A 22,500-nucleotide genomic window follows, 5' to 3' on the forward strand; every position below is an offset into this window, starting at 1 on the left:
CACCCTTGGAACAAACTTCATGCAAATCTTCCGCATTTTCAGTTCCTCACGAATAATTGTGTGTACAGTTCCTACACTGACATCAAACACGTGCATCAAATCTGTTGCCAAGGTCGCTGGAAAAATGGTGGAACCATTCTACCAGTCCAGTAGCAAGGATGGAGTACTGTTACCACATCTGGGTAGGAGCTGCTAGGAGCAGCTTATCCTGCCTTGACAGAGTTCAAAATAGACTTCGTAGCTTAGTAGGGGGATGCCCTTTTCTCTTCCCTGCAACCTCTTTCCCACAGAAGAGATGTTGCAAGCTTGTCTCTGCTTTATTGCTATTTCCATTGCAAATGCCCGTCTGAGCTCCAATGTATGCTGCCCCCTCATCAAATTTTCATGAAAAACACTCGTCTAACTGAAACCGATGTCAATAATTTTCTCTACTCTGTGTCTAAACCAAAACGTAGGTTCGATGAACAAAGCTTCTTTCTTAGAACTGCATGCCTGCGGAACTCTCTTCTGATTGCCTGTTTTCCATCTGACTACAATTTGGTTGTCTTCAAGTCCAATGTAAACACATTCTTGATTAACCGTCCCCATAAGTTATCCAATTTATCAAATTTCCACTACTAACGATTACTATGATATTATGCCATTGACTACTGTACACTTAATAACCCTTATTCTTGAGTGGCTTCTGGGTCTTTATAAGTGGTGACCCCTATGTAAAAAAAACAAAACAAAAAAAACGTGCATTTATTATCTCTGTAGACATATCTATGAAAATATTTACTTGGCCAAACAACTCCCGTGTTCTGACTTCCTTACTCCTCACACATCTCTCATCATCCCTCACAGCAGACTCCCTGCCTTCCTTTAATCTCTTATGCCACTCAAAAACTGATGCTCGGTTCATGCAAGATGGTCCAAAACCTGTCTAAAGCATTCCATCCATTTCTGTGGCATTTTTTTTTCAAATTTAAGACAGAATTTTATTGCATATCGTTCTTTTAAAATGTCCTCATGTCCACATTGCATTTTTGAAATTAACCAGCTGCGACAATCAGGTATTCCAATTTCTGCTGTAGCTGTTCATTTGAATCTGAAATCATAAAAATTAACCAGTCATCTCATAAGATGTATAGCAATATCATACTGAATTTTCAAGAGTCTATGACAATTTTAAATGCCTGTACAAAAAAGTCTGGAAACTTATTGAAGGCACCTCTTGTGTGTGTGTGTATATATATATATATATATATATATATATATATATATATATATATATATATATATATGATTTTTTTTCAATTATATTTCACCTTTTATTTATACCAACCCTTAATTTATGAAGCTCAATGCAAAGAAAAAATTGGCAGAGTGTGTCACACACCTCAAAATTTTGCAACACCTTCAATCCAATAACAAAAAAGATTTAGAAACCACTATAAACCGGAGGTTTAGAACTAACAAATCAAAATATGTAGAAACCAGAAAGATCCATAGACTTTGAAAAAAAAAAAATGATTCATAAATTTAGAATTGCACAATAATGAAGTGATTTTAAGACAGAAAATCTAAATCAAGAAACTACAATGTCTAGAGAAGAAAACATTTTGTTGTTTGATTTTTTTTTATCATGGAATGAGGTGGGTTTTCTTTCTAATTTATTGATTCATTCAAATCGAAATGTTATTATTGATTAAAATAAAAAGATGGCAAAAAAAAAAATGGCAAAAAATAAAAGATAAAACGAGAAAGAAAAGAGTAACAAAAAAAAAGGCTTGTTAGAATATAAGAAACCATTTTCCCAATGTTTCAGAATTAAACATCTAAAAAATAAATTCTTCGATTGTACCTTGTCTTTGACTGAAACTTCATCCATATTTCCTACATGGCCCTCTTCAAAACAAGGCTAAAAAGTAAACAAATAAAACATAAAACATCTATATTTAAGATCAACATTTCTTGTGACGGGAAATCAGCTTTGCTAGAAAAGCTTCAAAGATTTAGAAACCAAAGTTATCCAAAGTTTTAGAAGTAATACAGGTGGTTGAGATGCAACATTGATCCAGAGATTTAGATGAGACACGTAGCCAGTGGTTTGGAATTGACAATGATCAATAGACTGAGAATTCACAAGGATAAAAGATTCAAGAATTGACACTTGACCACGGATTTAGAATTGACAAAAATAAAAGGATTTAGAATTGACAAAAATAAAAGGATTTAGAACTGACAAAAATAAAAGGATTTAGAATTGACAAAGATAAAAGGATTTAGAACTGACAAAAATAAAAGGATTTAGAATTGACAAAGATAAAAGGATTTAGAATTGACAAAGATAAAAGGATTTAGAATTGCCCATGATCCAAAAATGTAGAAACCAAAATAACCCAGAGGTTTTGATATGACAAATAAAAATATCTAGAAACGAGAAAGATTAGACTTTGAAATAAAAACAATGATCAATGAATTTGGAATTACACGATCATCAAATGATTTTAAAAGACAAAAAATCTAAATCAAGCAGCTGCAATGTCCAATTTTTAATAATCTATTTGTAAAAGTGAAATTGTGTGTGTGTGTGTGTGTGTACATTTCCCTACTAAACTACTTGGTTTTCGGCCAGAAATTTAGCTGTCAAGGGGTCAAAGTTCAACAATTTGACCTTTGAAAACTCTACCAAACTTCTCTGCCAATTTTGAGTCTAAACACTTGAAATTTTAGATGTAGATTACTGGGACATGAATCAAACGTTTTAATTTGATTTGAGCCCAAAACAATAAATGTTAAGGGATCAAAATTGGGGTCAAATTACAACAAATTTTACCTCTGTGGTCTACCAAATTACTCAGCCAATTTTTGGTCTAAACATTTGAAATTTTACATAAAGTGTATTCAGACACGTAGCAAGCTTTTTAATCGGGGTTTGGCCGAAAATTTGGCTACCAAAGGCTCAAAATTTAAAAGATTTGTCGTTTGCAGACTCTATCAAACTCCTCCGCCAATTTTGAGTCTAAACACTTTAAATTTTAGATGTAGTTTACCTGGACAGGAGTCAAACTTTTTAATATATATATACATATGCACTTAAAGTTATGCACCGTATATAGGGCCCGAGCAAAACCGGGCTAAACTACTTGCATAAAAAGAAAGAGAAATCATAAAATGAAACCATATAAAATACTAGGTTGAGAAAAAAGTTCTTGCGGAATTTTTAATTTTGATTTGTAGTTTCAAATAAGGTTTTTTATAATTACTTTATATATCATTTTAAACAGCGGTTTTCGCTCAATCTATCGTTTAAGTTACAATCATTTAAAAAAAAAAATTGTCTTGTTTTGAGAACGTTGAATACAAGATGGAAAAAAAAGCAAATTCGCACAATTTTCTTATTTCAATTCAAGCTAGGCCGAAAAGCTGCCGAAACAGCTCGTGATATCAACAAAACGTTTCATCCAGGAGCCACTACTGAACGCACAGCACAATGGTGGTTTAAGAAATTTTGTGGCGGCGACAAGAGTCTTGAAGATAATAAGAGTAGTGGTCAGCTATCGGATGTTGACAACAATCAATTAAGAGCCTTAGTCGAAGCCAATCCATGCACAACTGTTCACGAACTTGCTTCTGAATTAGACGTAACATATACGACGATTTCCAACAACTTGAGATAGATTGAAATGAAAAAAAAAAACTTGATAAATGGGTGCCTCACATAATGAACGACAACCAAAAGAAACGCCGTTATGAATAATCTTCCCTTCTTTTACACAACAAGAACGACCCATTTCTTGACTGGGTTGTGACTTGCAATAAAAAGTGAAGTCTTTATGACAACCAGCGATGCTCAGCTCAGTGGTTAGACGCCGATGCAGATACACGACACTTCCTGAAGCCAGAAGGAAAAGGAGGACATGTTCACTGTTTGGTGGTCTGTGACCGGTCTCATCCATTACAAATTTTTGAATGCAGGTGAAACCATTACGGCAGAGAAAACTGTCAACAAATGAACGAAATGCATCAAAATCTTCTACAACAACACCCAGCATTAGTCAACTGAAAAGGCCCAATTCTCCTCTACGACAATGCCCGACCACACGTTGCTAAACCAACCTTGCAGAAGTTGAACGAACTGGACTATGAAACTCTGCCTCATCAGTCATACTCTCCAGACCTCACATTTATCGACTACCACTTTTCAAACATCTCTACAACTTTCTGCATGAGAAATGCTTCGAAAACCAAGTTTCGAAAGGCCTTCAACGACTTCATCTTCACCAGAACGCAAGATTTTTACGTTCCTGGCATAAATCCACTTGTTTTGCATTCGCCAAAGTTTGTCGATTTTGATGGTGTTTATCTCGATGAATAAATTTTTATTTCAGCCAAGATATATTCCTCTGAATTTAAAAGTTAAAAGCCGCAAGAACTTTCTTGTCAACTTGATAAAAGAAAAATTTTCAAGAAAAAAAAGTGTAAAAAGAGAGAAATGTGAGAAAAAAAAATGCAAGAAAAATGACAAAGAAAAAGAAGAAAACAGTACAGAAAGAAAATGTACAAAGCAAGGAAATAAAGAAGAAAAAGTACAAAAAGAAAAGGCGTAAACAGAAATAAATAAAAAGAAAGAAAAACGATAAAGGAAAATGTAGAAAAGAAAAGAGAAAAAGGTAAAAAAATAAAACTTAAAAAAAAAAACGAAATGAATAAAAAAAAAAACAAACGAAACAAAACATGAAAAGAAATTCGATAAAATCTTTCCAAAAGTTTGTTTCAAGAAAACAGAGATAAAAAAATGGACAAAAAACATTTTGTAAATTCTGACTTGTCCACAAATTCAATAGAAAAAGTGCAACTATTTCATTTAAAGAAAAGTTTGTAAATATTTTTGCAGACATATTATTTTTTTTTTATTATGACAAAAATTAATGCAATATATTTGCTAAGTGAAGTAAGTAGATTATATATTGTACTGGTCGACCTTTAGATTAATAGAATAAACACACACACACACACACACACACACACACACACACACACACACACACACATATATATATATATATATATATATATATATATACACGTTGATCGGTTTACATCAATCGTAATGGATTAAAAAAATCTTTCTCCTGAAACTTTATTTTTTTTAATGAAAAAAAAAAATCTTTTATTTGCATTTTCACACCAAAAAGGCACAATTTCACTTTGATGTAGAGATTACTATCTGGTACATAATTTGCAGGGGGACTATGTAGGGAGTTGAGCAGCAAGATGTCCGTTTACATTACACTTAAACTTTGGCATATTAGTGCAGTCAGGGAAGCAGGGACCCGAAATGGAATTCCAAAGTCTAGCAGTCCTAGAGAAGAAACTATTAGAGTAGAAGGCTATCTTACATCTAAGGATTTCTACTATGTAGGGGTGGGATTTTGCTGCTTGTCGGGTTTGTCAGGTGTATTTCTGTCGAGGGGGCACAAGAGCTTATAGTTCGTCAGAGGATACACCATTGAAATACTTGTAAAAAAGGCAGGGGGATGTAACATTTCGTCAATGGGACAATGGCTGAAACCTGGCTGATAGTGCAGGATCTATTAGGTTGGCGACTCTTTTTTAAACTTTGTCTAAGAGGGAGAGACTAGTAGCAGATGCACCAGCCCAAATGTGGCAACAATAGTCCATACATGGACGAATGATGGTCTTGTAGAGGTACCGAATACTCTTAGGCGAAAGTAACTTTCTAGCATGGTAGAGAGAGCCCACCTTCTTCGCACCAGCTTTAGCAATGCCCTCAATGTATCTGTTCCAACTCATGTTGTTAGTCTAATGTATAAAAGGCAAAATGTATGTGTGTGTGTGTGTGTGTTTGTATGTCTCGCAAAAACTTTCGGCAGACGCAATGAACATTGATAAAATTGGTATTGTTAGAAAGATCGATCTCTCGGACGACAAACATCCAAAAATTGGCCCAAAACATTAATTCTTTGATCGTCAACTGGGCCGTTTTTTGCAAGGAGGGGTCAGTTTTTGCGGCGACATTTTAGCAAAATCATTTCTTTCTTTCCATGTTTTCTTGCACACAAACCGAATGACATTTCGGGTGCCACCGCTGACCCTAGCGACAGGGTTTGACATGCGTCACAACTTAACCCTTTGACCTCTTTTTGCACTAACCAACCTGCACAGCAACATCACAATTTTCAACATGTCGGCGTAACCTGGGATAGATTACATATCAATTGTAGAGATGCAGGATACTCTCAGGTGTGAGTAATTTTCTAGCGTTATTTAAAAAAAGAAAACAACAAAAATAGACTCACAGACAGAGCCCTTCATCAAAATGCTTGGACTCTTTCATTAGAAAAGAGTATGCGCATCAGAGATGTAAGTACTACGAGTTCATCAAAGCACATTCCATTAAAGTACTTGTAAAGCAGGCACAGGGATGTGAGATTACAGTGATGAGACAGAGGTTAGAGCTTGGGTGATAATGTGGAACCGTTTAGATTTGAGACTCATTTTTAGATACTGTTTAAGGGAGGGAAACTAGTGGTGTTTGCACCAGATGAGGCAACAATACACCATACATAGGCGCTTATAGTGTTATTAAAAAAAAAAAAAAAAGAAGACCAGCAGACAGAGCCTTTCATCAGGATGCTTGGACTCTTTCAGATTTTTCTGCTTGATTTCTTATAAAAAAACAAAGAGTGAAATCCACACACAATTATTCGTGAGAACTGAAATTACATAAGAAAAGAATTAGAAAGAAAAAGTTTTTCACTCCACCCCTTTTTTTTACGGACACCTGTACTAGAAAAAAAAAAAAAAGAAAATCAGACACAATGAAATACCTTGACATCAATCAGAGAAGGATTATGAAATAATGTAAATATACATACAGCACTCGTTCTTTTATAAACATCTCTTCACACACATTTGTTAAATTATATAACAATATTCACAGCAAAAACTTGTCTAGCTACAACTACTATAAATAATTTTCTTTTCTTCTTTGTATCTATTAGGTTGGTGCAAAAATAATGTTTTTTGACACGAAGTTGAATATCAAAAAACGACATTATTTTTGCACCAACCTAATAAAACGAAATAAAACTTCCATGGGCTAAGTTTCTTTTCAAGAACTCCTCGTCTGTGGAACACAATACAATGGGACTGCTTTCCAGCTGACTGCAATGTGGTCACAGTTCTGAATTATTGAGATAAGATATGAATGTTTGCATTACTTAAATTAATCGGACAATTGTTCACATCTTGAGTGTTATCTGCACAACGTTTCGGTTGATGTAACCTCCAAGCTTTGTCAGGTATAAAAGTCACAATGTTTTGGCAAGAAAAAGAGAGTTTAGTTCTGAACTCTTAAGGTTTTGAATTTTTGGATTTAGTTGGAAGTAAGTTTACATGGATTATAAAGATAATTTAATTATCAGGGAATCCTAGAGGTATAATTTTTAATTTATTATGATTAATTTTTAATTTATTATTAATTTTTAAATTAAATTCATCAACCAATTGTAAGTTTTTAGAAACATAATATTTACGAAACTAAGAGGCTGTTAGTTTCAGTATGGTTAATTGTGTGTTATCCATTTTTTAACAGATGTAATTTGGAGATTACATCGATCAAAACGTTGTGCAGATAACACTCAAGATGAAAGCAATTGTCTGATTAATCTAAATAATACAATTTGGTCATTTTCAAGTCCAATGTTAACAAATTTTTGTTGTTACATCTAGTTAAATAATCAAATTATGCCCAGTTCCAACTATTATCTCCAATCCTTACAGTGATGGTCTCATCGTCCATCGGACAAATTCATTGCCCATTATCCTCGACTGGCTTTTTGGCCTTGATAAGTAGTGACATTAATTTTACAAACAGTTTTGCACCGCTTTGATGTCTCCTTATAAAGATTAAAACCAAAATACATGTGGATTGTTCCAAAAAGAAATGCCTGTTTTTTTCAGCACAAAGATTACAACGTTGAAGAGCTATGAAGACGGGAGTGGTACCATTAAAACGAGCAACTTTTTGTGCTCAAGAATTTATTTTTCTACATAGTCACCACCATTCTCAATACGCTTTTGTCAGCCTCTTTTGATGCTGGTCATAAAAGTTTGGAGCAGGCTTTGTCACTCACATCTCTTTTGCCACTCTGAAATCGATGTACCCATCTCCTGTGTTGACATCAACTGCATCAGCTTCGTAATCATTCAACAGGCACCGGTGAATGTTGATCGGTTCAATTTTTTCTGCATGAAGGAATTCAATGATGCATCTCTGCTTCTGCCGTATATCCATGACAGGGGTTGCTTTCTTAAAGTCTTACACTTTCAATATCTGCAACAGAGAGATGAAAAATTCAGGTCATGAATGCATAAGTTCAGTCATCATAACAACGCAATTTGCAATTCCCTCTGATCTTTTCAGGTGGAATAAAAAATAGGAGGCATTATTTTTGGAACGTCCCTCGTAATACTACTAAACTTTACATCTAGAATACTTATTCATTTTGCTTAAAATCCATTAGATGATTTTGATTCAAGAAAAAGTCTAATTTTATGGCTTAAGCTTAAGGGGTTTTTTTTATATGCATAAGGACATAGTACAGACGGTAACGAATAAGGTTGGAAGCTATATGTTTTGGTTTAAATTTTAGCTGATGGCACCCAAGTCATATTTTTAAAAAACTTTTGAAATCACAACTATATATTATATGTAATATATATATATATTGTATTATATATATGTGTGGTCTGTAATCGTTTTCTTCTACATTTTTCCTACGAAATCCTGATGATGTCCCCTGAAATAGGGACGAAACGTTGATTACTATTTTATTAATTCTGGGTTTTCCTTCTCAAATAACATAACGTCAACCATCGCTTGTATTTTATTTTTACTCATATTATATATAGTAATGATATTATATATATATAATATATTATATATACATATATATTATATATATATAATATATATACATATATATTATATACATATATAATATATATTATATGCATATATATTATATATATAATATATATTATATACATATATATTATATATATATAATATATATTATATACATATATATTATATATATATAATATATATTATATACATATATATTATATATATATAATATATATTATATACATATATATTATATATATATAATATATATTATATACATATATATTATATATATATAATATATATTATATACATATATATTATATATATATAATATATATTATATACATATATATTATATATATATAATATATATTATATACATATATATTATATATATATAATATATATTATATACATATATATTATATATATATAATATATATTATATATATAATATATATTATATACATATATATTATATATATATAATATATATTATATATATATAATATATATTATATATATATATATGATATATAGCATAATAATAAATAAATTATTGGTTCTATGATGGTAAATACAAAATCTGCATGAATTAAAATATATTTAAGCGTATTTTACAATGGGGCAATGCTGGGCAGCCTGCTAGTATATATATAATTACCAATATGCGTATATAAACCCTTTATGACCTCGTTGAACTAATTCGTTCAGTCGTAAATCTAATTTATAAAATTCACTATGTCTTTCTGTCTGTCTCCATATTTTCAAACTCTATCTCTTCCGAAACTAAAAATCGCAGAGCGGCGCTAAGGGCCTCAAATGATTGGGTTTTTTTTTATGGACTGTTCTTTTGCGGGTCTTTAGCCGTTTAAGATAGTTTTTAAAAGGTGAAAATTGAAAAAAATCGTTATACATTTTGTACATTCATCTTAGTTTATTTTTAATCAGTTCATATGTGCGTCATGTTGGTACAGTGGTAACGTCACCAGCTTTAAATTCTACAGTTTTGCTTCCGGCTTCGATTCTAGCTGATGACACTCAAATACCATTATTTTACCTTTTAAATCACAACTTTATAATTATATATACAAAACCTGGACAAATTAAAAATAATAAACGAATATAATGGCATAAATAAAGTGGAAATTGGTTCAAACACGCCTTGTACGTATTAGTTCAGTATCAGGGTAGATACCAGATACCTCCAGATTGCAACTGTCCATTGCTTACATTCAGTATGCCGCCATGCTTAAATTAACAACAAATATTTTTTTTAATCATCTACATCATAATTCAGGCAATAAAGGGTTAATATGCTTAAAGGAAATAAATGTATGGTAAATTGAAATTGAAAGTGTAAACAAATTAGTACATGCCATACAAAACATTGCTCCCCCCCCCACACACACACACTCATGCTTTCGACATTACTTTAAAAGAAGAATTCCTTAAAGAAAACTATTGTGTAATATAAAACGTTACATAGATTTAATTGTAAGAGAGACAAGAGTTTCTTATGTCAGAAAAAAAAAAAAAACTTTTTAAATGTATTATGCTCTGCTTGGTGTGAAATTTGAATAACTAAACGTATCTTTTTGAAAATCGTAATTATACGCTGTGAATGGTCTAGGAAGGTAGGTGGATACATAGGCCAACCGTTGTGAATGGGAAATACGTGACAACAAAAAAGATGGAGCGGCACAAGAAATAATACACTTATGAAATGTAAGAAATTGCTAAACGTAAAACAGACGTTTCAATTGTTCTATTCAATACATAAGGTTTCTGTAGAGCCTTGGATTCGTACGTAATAATTTATTTTACGTATTATTGTGCCCTTGCAGGTCGGTAAATAATCAAGATAAGCACAGTGGTAGTATTAACAAAAAGTGTATTAGCAAAAGTATGTTACAGAAGCATATATATATATATATATATATATATATATATATATATATATATACATATATTTTAAGAGTGTAGCCATCAACAATTGTGGGTGTTTTTAGCCTTTTATCCTATTTTTATTTTAAAATTTTAAAATAAAAATAGGATAAAAGGCTAAAAAAACCCACAATTGTTGATGGCTACACTCTTTTAAATATACATTTTTTCTTTCGTTGGAACTACACAACCATCACTTTAAATATATATATATATATATATATATATATATATATATATATATAAGAAAAATCAAAAATGTTTATAGGGAATTTAGTTTGTAGATATAAATTAGTTACTTAATTCATAGTAATAAATAGGAAAATAATATATATATATATATATATATATATATATATATATATATAAGAAAAATCTTGATAATAGATATAAAATAAAAAATCTTGATATTGAAAATTTATTCAAATTAAAAAAAAAAACTTATAAACTTACAAGGAAGGTACACAAAATTTTAATTATTCGACAAGGAATACAAATAAAACAAGAAAAACTTTAAAATCCATGGAGTTTCAAAGAATGCAATTCTTCTCGTCAGAGGGAAGAGGTTTGCAAAATATACAATAAATTTTGCAGGTTAATGCATCACAGGAAACAAATAATATGACGTTTATTATATTTGCATCAAAAAAGTCATGAGACAGCTTGAAGGGATTCAAGGAGATTGAGAAAGCAAGAAACGGAAAAAAGTGAGAAAATCCAATGGGAATGATGGCAAAATAAAATCCAGAAGAGGAAAAATCCGAAATAGGTCTGTTGAAAATGTACTGGTAATCCATGAGAAAACAGAAATATAAATATAAATGTCCAGGGTAAAATGGAGCTTCAAGAAAAATCATCAGCTTGTGGAGAAGTTAAGATATGCAACATTATCCGTTTTTTTCTTTTTAAATAAGTGTTGCATATCTTAACTTCTCCAGGATCAAGGAAAAAGAGGTGTTAAAATGAATATATATATATATATATATATATATATATATATATATATATATATATATATATATATATATATTTCTGATTATCTTTTAGTGTGTAGATCGAAAGAATTAATATAAGTGCCATGTGTAGTTTGAAGTTGGCCACAGTGTTGCTTTTCCTCTTTCAAAAAAGACATCTTCAGGAGGACTGTGTGAATATTACTGCAAGAAGGGCTGGAAGGATTTTTTTATATAGTAGCAGTGATGAATGCGTGCGAGCTGTGGGTGCCTAGTGTGGAAGAGAGGGGGTGTTCAGTTCTATGGTCAGGGCTGGGTCAGGTAGGGGGCGAGTAGGGTTATAACAGGCATTTGAGCGTGTTTTGGCTGGATTCTAGTGTTATTTGATTAAGGGCAGGTTTTGCATTTTAATGTATATAGCTTAAGTATTTTTAACATAAGGGTCAACTTTGATATGTGTCAAATCTATATGGGCCAAACTAAAACGACTTCACTACATCCCCAACAACGCCAGGTAGATACGGCTAGTACATAAATAAACGTTAGTGATTAATAATACCGTTCCTCTACCATTACCAATATGGGCCAATGCAGCCTGTCCACAAACATACACAATCAAACCACCTAATGAACGTGATGCGTTCAGAATTCTCTGATTCCTATAATCAATGAACATCATAGAAAGGAACCAATTGAACCATTAATGGAATGCAGTTAATTAATCACTTGAACTTCGTTGTCCAAAATTCAGTTTTCTAAGAGCAACGCAGAATGTACTTTGATACGTAGACAAATACAATTTAAGATGAGTCATTATAATTCCAACACTGTGAAACGGCCAGTTCTTCAAAGTTGAAGTACTGACCTTAGCATTCAGGTACACCAAAATTTGTAAGTTTTCTGTGTGTATATGTGTTTGTATGTCCAGCTAAAAGTAAAAGAATTACAAAACAAACACCCACAAAGTTGGGATATTCTTGACTAGTGTTGTTTGTGGATGAATAATATCTAAAATTTAGAAAAAAAAAGCAAAAAAAACTTCGTTTTCTGTGGGTCAACTAGGCCAAATTTTATCAGGGGAGGAGTCGGTTTTTAGTGTTATTATGTAATAATTTTGAAAGAAAATATTGACTCGTTAGTCAAGGAATCTATTATATTCACAGCAGTTATTTTCTTCTCGCTTGTTTTATTTTACTCTAATAAAGGTTCTCAGAAATCAAGGGGTCCCATTCTGAGGGCTGACAGTTGACCTCTATATGAGATGCATAAATATTTGAATATTCCAGTAAAGTTTTCCTTAACCTCTCAAACACAGTAAAGAAAAAAAATTGAGAACATAATTTTCCTCTCCCCTATTGACTATTTAATCATGTTATAATGCATCTTTGTGGACTCTTGGTCTTCCAGGATAACAAGTGAAGCATGCATGGTCCCCCGTGAGTGCACAATGAACGAGGCATAAAAAAAAGTGACTAAGTTCAGCATTTGCCCTAAAAGTCCCCAGGGGACGTCAAATCCTCGTGAAAATGAACAAACAGTGCAGTTTTAGGCCTTAACATATGTAAATTTGAGTTCTGCACCATGCAAAAAAAAAAAAAAAATGATTAAGTCCACCATTTGCCCCCTCTCCCCATTTAGCCCAAAAGTCTCCAAGTATATATATATATATATATATATATATATATATATATATATATATATATATATATATATATTTAAAACTGCTACGTAGACATACACAAAAAATTTAAAACTGCTAAATAGACATACACAGAAAATTTTGGACAAATATGGTAAAGTAGTCCCAATGATGGAGTGTTTTTATTAGCCCTAAAAGAGCTCCTTGGGCACACCCAAGAGTTATCGCAAAGTATAGACAAACAAAATTATATAGAAATCAGTTAGTTACAACTTTTTAGAAAATTTTATAAAAATCCAAGGCATCAATTCTTTTTAATCATAAAAGTGTCAATTTTAACCATTTTAACCTGAGAGGCACCCCTAGGGGGCAACCGGAGTTTTCTCAGAAAATCCGTTCTATTACTTTTTTTCTCATGTCATGATTAATGTTTGTGCAAAATTTCAAAAAATTCCAAGGCATAGTTATTGAGAAAAGTGATGAACAAGCGTGAATTTACAGGTCCACCCTTTTTTTGTCGAGGGGAGAGACCAAAAATTCATGTAGTCTGGTGAAGTATCCAGCTTCGTGCTGTACTTGAGGTGACATCATTTGGAGAAGGTGTACCATTCCTTATAATAGTAAATTATATAAAGGAGAATTGTCTGTGTGTGTGTCCCACTAGAGAAGAATGGGCTGAGTGGAGATGAAAAAAGGGGCTAGAAAAAAAAGAGAGATGTAGAGAGATTGGGCAATGTCAGGTAGTCATGCTACATATATATATTTAATTCATGAGTTTTATCTCCTGATTACCTTTAACTTGGTGTGTGTGTGTGTGAGTTTTTTTGGGTTTTTTTGTGGATTTTGTAACTTTTTATGAACGTTGCTGCTGATTTGTGTTTTTGTTCTGATGATATTTTACTGATTAAATTTTTTTATTATATGACTTAAAAATAAACACTGCCTTGGAACAGCTGTAAACAGATATAATAATTGCATGTATGATCTTTATTTAGAAGTTAAACTGAGGATTTAAAATCGTCAAAATGAATATTTATATAAACTTGTGTTGGGGTAAACTCCAAAATAAATGACCTATGATAAGAAATTTGGGAACATGCCTCCTTGTCGTAAGGGTAGGGTAGATGGGTTATATTTATTTTAATTGCATTTTATGAAAAGAGGGACTGTATCCCTTCATCATTTTTCACTCATCTCCAATTTTAATGAAATGCTATCAGACATCAATTAATATTTTTAAATTTCAGCTTCTTTGGTGTATTTTAAAGAATTTATTTGGGGGAGGGAGCACTATAGACGCATTAAAAATTCAAATACTTCAGGTTTGCATTAATTTTGATCAAAAAACAAAAATTAAACAAAATTCCCTAAATTATATTTTCTTACGACCCAATCTCTTTAGCCCCAAATTTGATAGACTTTTCTAGAATCCAAATTATTTTATAAATTTGGATAAAAATTGGAATAATGATTCAAGCTATGTTTAGTAGCATATATAATTTTCGTATTATTTGGATTCATTGGACTACTGTTCTCATCTTGAGAGTAATTTTCACAACGTTTCGGTTGATATCACCTCCGACCTTCTTCAGGTGTATTTTGTTGAACTTGGGAATGTTTCTGTCAAACTCGGGAATTTGAACAGAACAGAATTCCGAGCAAAACCCTTTATTTACTTCACAGGGGTGGCATGCTCTTGTTCCGTCACCCATGACTGGATAAAGGGCCTAAGTAATTCACAATCGTATTTTTCGGTTGCCAACACTGAATCTTCGACCTCAGGAAAATATCACTTATTACAATTAATTTTTCCAAGTACTCTAACCACTGTGCCACGGGTCTTTGCGGGCAATACTGGTATGAATTTTAGGAGCCTTAAAATTATTTCTAGTTGTAAATATTACTAATTATTACTATATAGTAACACATAGCTATCTCTCTCTCTATATATATATATATAATATATATACAAGTAATAAGTAAAAACATTAATATATATATATATATATATATATATATATATATATATATATATATATATATATATATATATTAATGTTTTTACTTATTACTTGTATATATATTATCTATTATTTATAATTAATGGTTCCCATATCGTATTAAATTCTATATTAGGTCTACTTAATAATTGGTTATTTTCCAGCATATGTGCTGCTTCATATATAATTTTATTTTAATCTTCGTATGGGGACATAAAAGTGGTGCAAACTGTCCAATGAATTAATTTTATTTTTAACTTGCTCTATGGCTCGGCGTTGCCCGGGTTTCAGTACAGTCATTTTTGTTTTTAATTTTTATTTGTTTGCTTATCTGCTTAACTTATACAGAACAATAAAATATTCATTGTAAGGGACACAACTCTTTTTATATTCTTCAATAAAAATATGAGTCATTCCCCTTTATGATTTTGATTTTTAAGGTCATAATTAAAAATGTCTCCATAGCACCAGTTGTCTTGACAGGACTACAAAATTTTCTAAATAAACAGTAGTGAAGTTATTATATTGCCAATAACATGGCGTAAAAATAACAACTGAGAATCGGATAGTCAGAATCAAACTTTGAAATATCAGCTTACGCCATAAATGAAATAAAACTTTCACTGTGCAAATCGAAATATTAGAGCTCAATTAAACATGCATTCATGTCAATATTTTTAATTAGTTTGTTTTCATGCTTATCAACTCATTCCATATACTAAACACGAAGGAATTAAATAGGCAGCATCATTAGTAATGAAGACTACTGTCAGAGAGCTCTGATCGACCTAGGCAAAATAATATTAATTATTTTCTCTTGCTGATAAAATGGACAATCAATTGGTTAACAGTGGAAACTGGAATCCTGAGGTTTGCAGCGATTTGACCCTGATTATATCCACCTGCATATTAAACTATAAAGTGACTCCTAAAACTCTGAGAATTCTAATGCTTCTTTGGCCAGTGTTGTGCTTAAATAATGAGATAGATATATTGATATCTGAAACACAAAAAATGGCTATATCACTCAATAAGTTATGAGTTAGACATATAAATATTTTTTATAAAGTACTAACCTTCAAACAACATAAACATAATCAGATTATTAGTTTACAAGCTACTGTTGCAAATTATCAAACCAATGTAAAAATCCAAATTTTATGTGTTGATAAAATGTTGCTTTCCGATGAGGAAAAATACTATTCAAGCAAAGCAAAGTGTTATTTTGACTTTTCTGTGTCAGAAACAATTGTTAAATGGTGAGTTAGATATATTGATATCTGAAACAGAAACATTTTTAATTAATATAAAATATTTCTGATTTGCTTAGCTTCGTGTGCAAATGAAGCAGAAAATTTAAACATGTATGAATTATTTATATAAATTAAAAAAAGATTTCAGGTATTTGTACAGATAAAAAAAAAAAAAAACACGCACACAATCTCACCTTGTAATGCTGAAAATAGGCATCAAGTATAATTTCTTTTTTATATAATTCAACCCGGGATTGAACTCTGATCTCCGAACCCATTAACAAACACTCTGCCCATTATGTGAAATATGCCGGTAAAGTTACAAAATTACGCAATAAAAATACAAGAATACTTGTATCCTTTGGATTAATTGGATTAATGTTCTCATCTTGATTCTTATTTGTTCAATGTTTCGGTTGATGTAACAGCGAAAAACCAATTTATGATACCGAACAAAAAGGTAGTCATGTTTCAATTTTTAGGAAGAAAAGCTAGTATTAAAGTTGGTGAGGGAGTATCGGCGCTTTAAACTGAGTTATCTCCCTGTGGCGTGTTAAAAAAAATTTCAAGATGGCTATCTTCAACGCGCTGTCATAAAAACGTGATTTTCCGCTGTAAAAAAAAAACAAAAAACAAAACAAAAAACAAAAAAAAAAACTACTCGATCAAATAAAGTGAAATTTTTGTTTGGGGATCTTCAGTCCCAAACGGATACGTACAATATAACCCTTTTTCGATATTTTCATTTTTTTAATGTCTTCATTAAACTGTACAAGTACCGTAAACTCTCGCTTTATATCGTGTTGTCGATTTTTTATTTTTTATTTTAACGCTATTTTGTTTTTATTTTCCATATAGATGTCTTCTTTTTTTTTTTTTTTTTTTTTTTTAAATATATCATTATCTAGCGTCTGATATGGGACCAAAAAAAGGCAAATAACAAATAGTCCAATTAATCCCAAAAAATACAAATAGTCATTTCTCATCCAAAAAATTCAGAAAAAAAATATTTAGTGAGAAAAAAAAAAAAAAAAAAAAAAAAAAAAAGGTCATAAGTTCATGAGACTCACTTCTTTTGCCTTTGTGATAATTGGTCGGACAAGGAGATCCCCTCCTCCATGCGACCTGGGAGCTTCGAGTTTTTGCCGTAGCCATTCGACAGCTTCAGGTATGACGTCATCCACCATTTTGATGACAACCCATGGTTCAAAGGAGTGATCCTCTATATCTTCGATCGAGTTCTCCATCGTCAACTACAACATCGGAAAATTGAAAAAAAAAAAAAAAAAAAAATTATAGTTACGTTGAAAAACAAAACAAAAATTAATTAAAAAAAAATAAAAATAAAATAATTATTTCGAAAAAAAAAAATTAATTAAAAAAAAAAATTACAAGAAAGCAAATTTTGTGTTTAGTCATACTAAATAGTTCCGACTGTTCTTCAGTATTTTTGATCAGGAGATTTGCAGGTTGGCAATCATATAGTATGATTAAGAATGGAGACATTGAACATTAGTCATTTGCGAGCACCTACCCAATGGGCCAGTAGTTAGAACTGCTGACTATCAATAGATGGTTGTAGGTTCAATCCCTAGCAAGGGAAAGGCGCTAGTCTAGCCACGCTGATGATGAGATATGATACAACAAATCAGTACAGTATATGGATGACTATAGATATATATATATATATATATATATATATATATATATATATATATATATATATAAACTAGGAGATGTACCTGGCGTTGCCCGATATTAAACATAACGTTAAATTCCTAAAAAAAAAAAAAAAATGCAATAAAAGAAAAACGGAAATAAACTAAGACATGTGCATGCAGGTACTATGTTTCTTTCTAAACACTTGACTTTTTGTAAGCAAATAAAAATTCAAGCTGAGATTGAAACCAAAACCTGAACACAGTGCGTCAAGTAAAATAACCATTAGCCCAGCTTGACACGATCTTTAAAAAGTGTTTCCAAACCTACTTATTCTTAACATAAGGAATGCATCATGAAAACAATTCACGCATGCGCATTCGGAAACCAGTTAGAAAACGATTACCCCCCCCCACCCACTCCACCAATTTTTCAAATTTGACTCCTTAGCAGTCCTTTATTGAGATGAAAACGGATCAACAAGTTTTCCACATGTCTGAATATCCTATACACCAAATTTCAAGTCTGAAGATAAAAAATCTGTTGAGCATATAGGTTGAGAAGTATCCTCACACACACACACACACACACACACACACACTCTCACTTTATCAACAGACACTAGTATTTCATGTTTTCATAATCAGCAGTGTAGGAAGTGAATAATTACTGCTGGTCGGGAGATTTGAACCCAATCGCAAAGCCACCCTTGACTCCATATGCTAGGACATTACCTCCAGGCCACTGGCGATTTAAACGAGAATTAAGGGAAATTAAACACACATACTTTCTCTTTCCCACAGAAAAGATTTTGCAAATCTGTTTCTGCTCTATCATTACTTTCATAGTTGGTGCTCGACTGAGCTCCTATCTGTAGTCCCTCTCTATAAAACGTTTGCAACAAATATTCGTTAGCTACAACTTTTCTTACTTTCTATCTGTGCACAAAACTAAATGAAAATTCCATGAACTGAGTTTCTTTCCTAGAAGCGTCCGGCTATTGAACACAATACTATGTGGCTGCTTCCTAACTGACTATAACATAGCCATCCAGGTTGTCATTGATGAACGTTCATCCAAGCAGCATGACATTAATGCAGGAGTGCCTCAGGGGTCGATCCTTGGACCACTATTATTCCTGATATTGATCAACGACATCTCCGATAATATTGTGCATTAATTAAAATATAATATTTCTGCATTAATTAAAATATAATATTTATGCATATTTATGACCGGGTAACGCCGGGCGGCCGCCTAGTTTATTAATAGTTTATTAATAGTGTTACAAAAGATCAGAACATGATAACATTATTTAATTGGAATTCATTATTGAGATGAGTTTTATTTATTAATTTATTTATTGCGGACTATTATCCTCATCTTTATTAGATGTTGTGACGTTTCGGCCAACTATTCCTCTGATTCTTCGTCAGATGGTAAACAGAATAGGAACTCCGAATCTCCTAACTGCATTCTCAGCAATAACTGCCATCCATAGTTGTCGTCTCACCACGTCTTTGACTAAGTAAGTCTCTGGTCGCGGTTAACACCTTACGAAGGCCAGAGGAATAGTTGGGAGAAACGTCACATCTAAGAAAGATGAGGATAATAATCTGCAATAAATGAATTGATGATAACATTGGTTTCGAGCTGTAACGTGGAATGAAAGGAAACAAAAAAAAAATACTTGATGAAAGTTCATGTACCATATTGAAGTCAGAGTCCGGTGGTAGACATGCTGGAACATTTAGTTCCTTGTTGAAGTCGCACCCAGGTCCAAAGGCCCGGGTGGTTTGTGTTGTGCCCACTCAGATTATCTTCTTATATTCCAATATTCCATTTCACAAGAAGGTTGGCTATTGCGTAGGAATCTATTTCACAAGATTCTTTAAATCAAATAAACGCAAGTACCTCATTCAAAGAAAATTTAAACTCAACTCATCCTCTTTCATTTGTTGCGCCGATAATTGTAAACACAATTGAAATACATACACACACACACACACACACACACATATATATACATATATATATATATGTGTATTAAAACATACATACACAAATATACATCTATATACAGCCACATGTGTATACATGTGGCTGTATATAGATGTATATTTATATAAACATATATATACACACACACATATAACAGTAGATGTATGTATGTGTGTTCTTTTAAACACAAGTACTTCCTTCAAAGAAAATTTGAACTCAACTTATTCGCTTTCATTTGTTGTGCGGATAATTGTAAACACAATTTACATTTACATTCTTATATATATATATATATATATATATATATATATATATATATATATATATATACTAGCATGGGTAACTGGCGTTGCTCAAGTTGACATGAAGTTTCGTTTGCTATACTAAGGATATTAATCATTTTCATCATGGGCAACGTCGATACACCCACAACAATTTCAGAAATAAAGGAACAGATAAAAACATGTAAATGTAATCGCCCCCCCCCAAGAAGTACCTGATGCCCTCTCCACCAGATATTTCGACAGAAGCGATACAAAAAGAAGAAACTGTTCTCCAAATATTTAGCACTTTTGTTGCCTGTGCGCTTGAAAAGACCCCCCCCCCAAAAAAAATTAAAAATAAATAAATAAAAACAACTTATTTACGTAAAAATAGCTGCGAGTGCCCGAGCGACCGCAAAAAAAAAGAAAAATAAATAAATAAATAAAAATAAAAATTAGTGACGTAGGCAGGCTCGAACCTGAAATGTGAATAAAAGGAAAAGGTATTTACCAAACTATTTTACGCACTGGACTGTGATGATTGACAATTTTGTAACTTTGAAAAATAACGTTTATAAATATTAATACGTGTGTGACTTAATTGTTTTTTTTTTAATTAAAAAATTTTTTTTTTTTTTTCGTAAATAAAGGAAATTTTCGATTTGCTTTTCTGGGAGGGGGAGGCTTTTTGTTTCTAAAAATGTGGTTTCAGTTTCAATTGCCAGAAAGGTAAAAAATTCTGTATAGCCAGTTCAAGAATAATAAAAACAAACAAATGGAATCTTTTCAGTTTATTCGTAAGTGTTTTTCTTTTTTGTTTGTTTGAATATTTTAAAAAGAAAAAAGAAAAACATTTTTCTGTCTACACGGAATTATTTTTTTCACGCTAGAAACTTATTGAGATTACCAAATCATTTCATTTGGTGAAGGGTTTGTTTTAACTTTTTTTTTCATGCTTTGACGTTTCCGGGGAGGGGGGAAATAATTCCAGACCGTTTTTTAAAAAAGTCGATGTCGGAAATATTAATTCCAAACAAATTAAATTAAATATATAATCAATATAATTGTTATTTAAAGTTTATTAAATAACAATTTTAAATAGAACATTTAAAACAATTCTCTCACTAGAAACATAAACTAACATATTGCTATTTAGTAAAATCAATTTTCCTCAATGTAATATGTAAATGAGGTGACCTCTTAATTGTATATTTTGCAAGAATCATACTATATTTAGAAATAAATGGAAGAGTAAAGTAACAGACCATTTGTATATCAAATTGTGAACGAACAGACAGACAGGAATACGAATATACATACATATATATATATATATATATATATATATATATATATATATATATATATATATATATATATATATATATATATATATAATACGCATCAAATGCGCTTGAAAACCAAATCACAACGTAATATTAGGAAAATAAGCAAATATTTTACTTTTTTGAATTTATCACAAATATATTTCGAAGGTAACCTTCATCTTCAGTGTGTTCTTTGGGTTTTTTTTCTTTTTCTTCTTTCTTGCCATGTTGTTATCAAATGTGCTTGAAACCAAATCACAGCGTTATTCTCGCGTTACCTGCGCACAGTTCAAACAATTCAAAATACAACCTCCAGATACAACACGCGGCTCTATACAGACTCCTTTCTCCAAATTAATAACATGGCAAAAAAGAAGAAAAAAAAAAAGAACACACTGAAGATGGAGTATACCTCTGAAATATATTTGTGATAAATTTCAAACAAGTAAAATATTTGTTTATTTTCTTAATATTACGTTGTGATTTGGTTTCAAGCGCATTTGATGCATATTTTATTTTATTCAAATTAAA

The 22,500-nt window shown here is 31.6% G+C and overlaps 1 protein-coding gene across 8 annotated transcripts in view; it reads right to left on the minus strand.

The window, feature by feature from the left end:
- LOC145265627 (anoctamin-10-like) overlaps window positions 1–22,500 on the minus strand; it is a 329,084-nt gene that overhangs the window by 74,262 nt on the left and 232,322 nt on the right. For all 8 annotated transcript variants that reach the window (XM_080121667.1, XM_080121662.1, XM_080121668.1 and 5 more), the window contains one exon: window positions 17,789–17,971. In XM_080121667.1, coding sequence (XP_079977793.1) covers window positions 17,789–17,965 — 177 coding nt within the window. In that variant the 5' untranslated portion in view covers window positions 17,966–17,971. The remainder of the gene's footprint in view (window positions 1–17,788; window positions 17,972–22,500) is intronic.

The sequence above is a fragment of the Euprymna scolopes genome, chromosome 40, assembly GCF_053919585.1.
Source record: "Euprymna scolopes isolate OS-2025 chromosome 40, ASM5391958v1, whole genome shotgun sequence".
NCBI classification, from domain to species: Eukaryota; Metazoa; Mollusca; class Cephalopoda; order Sepiida; family Sepiolidae; genus Euprymna; species Euprymna scolopes.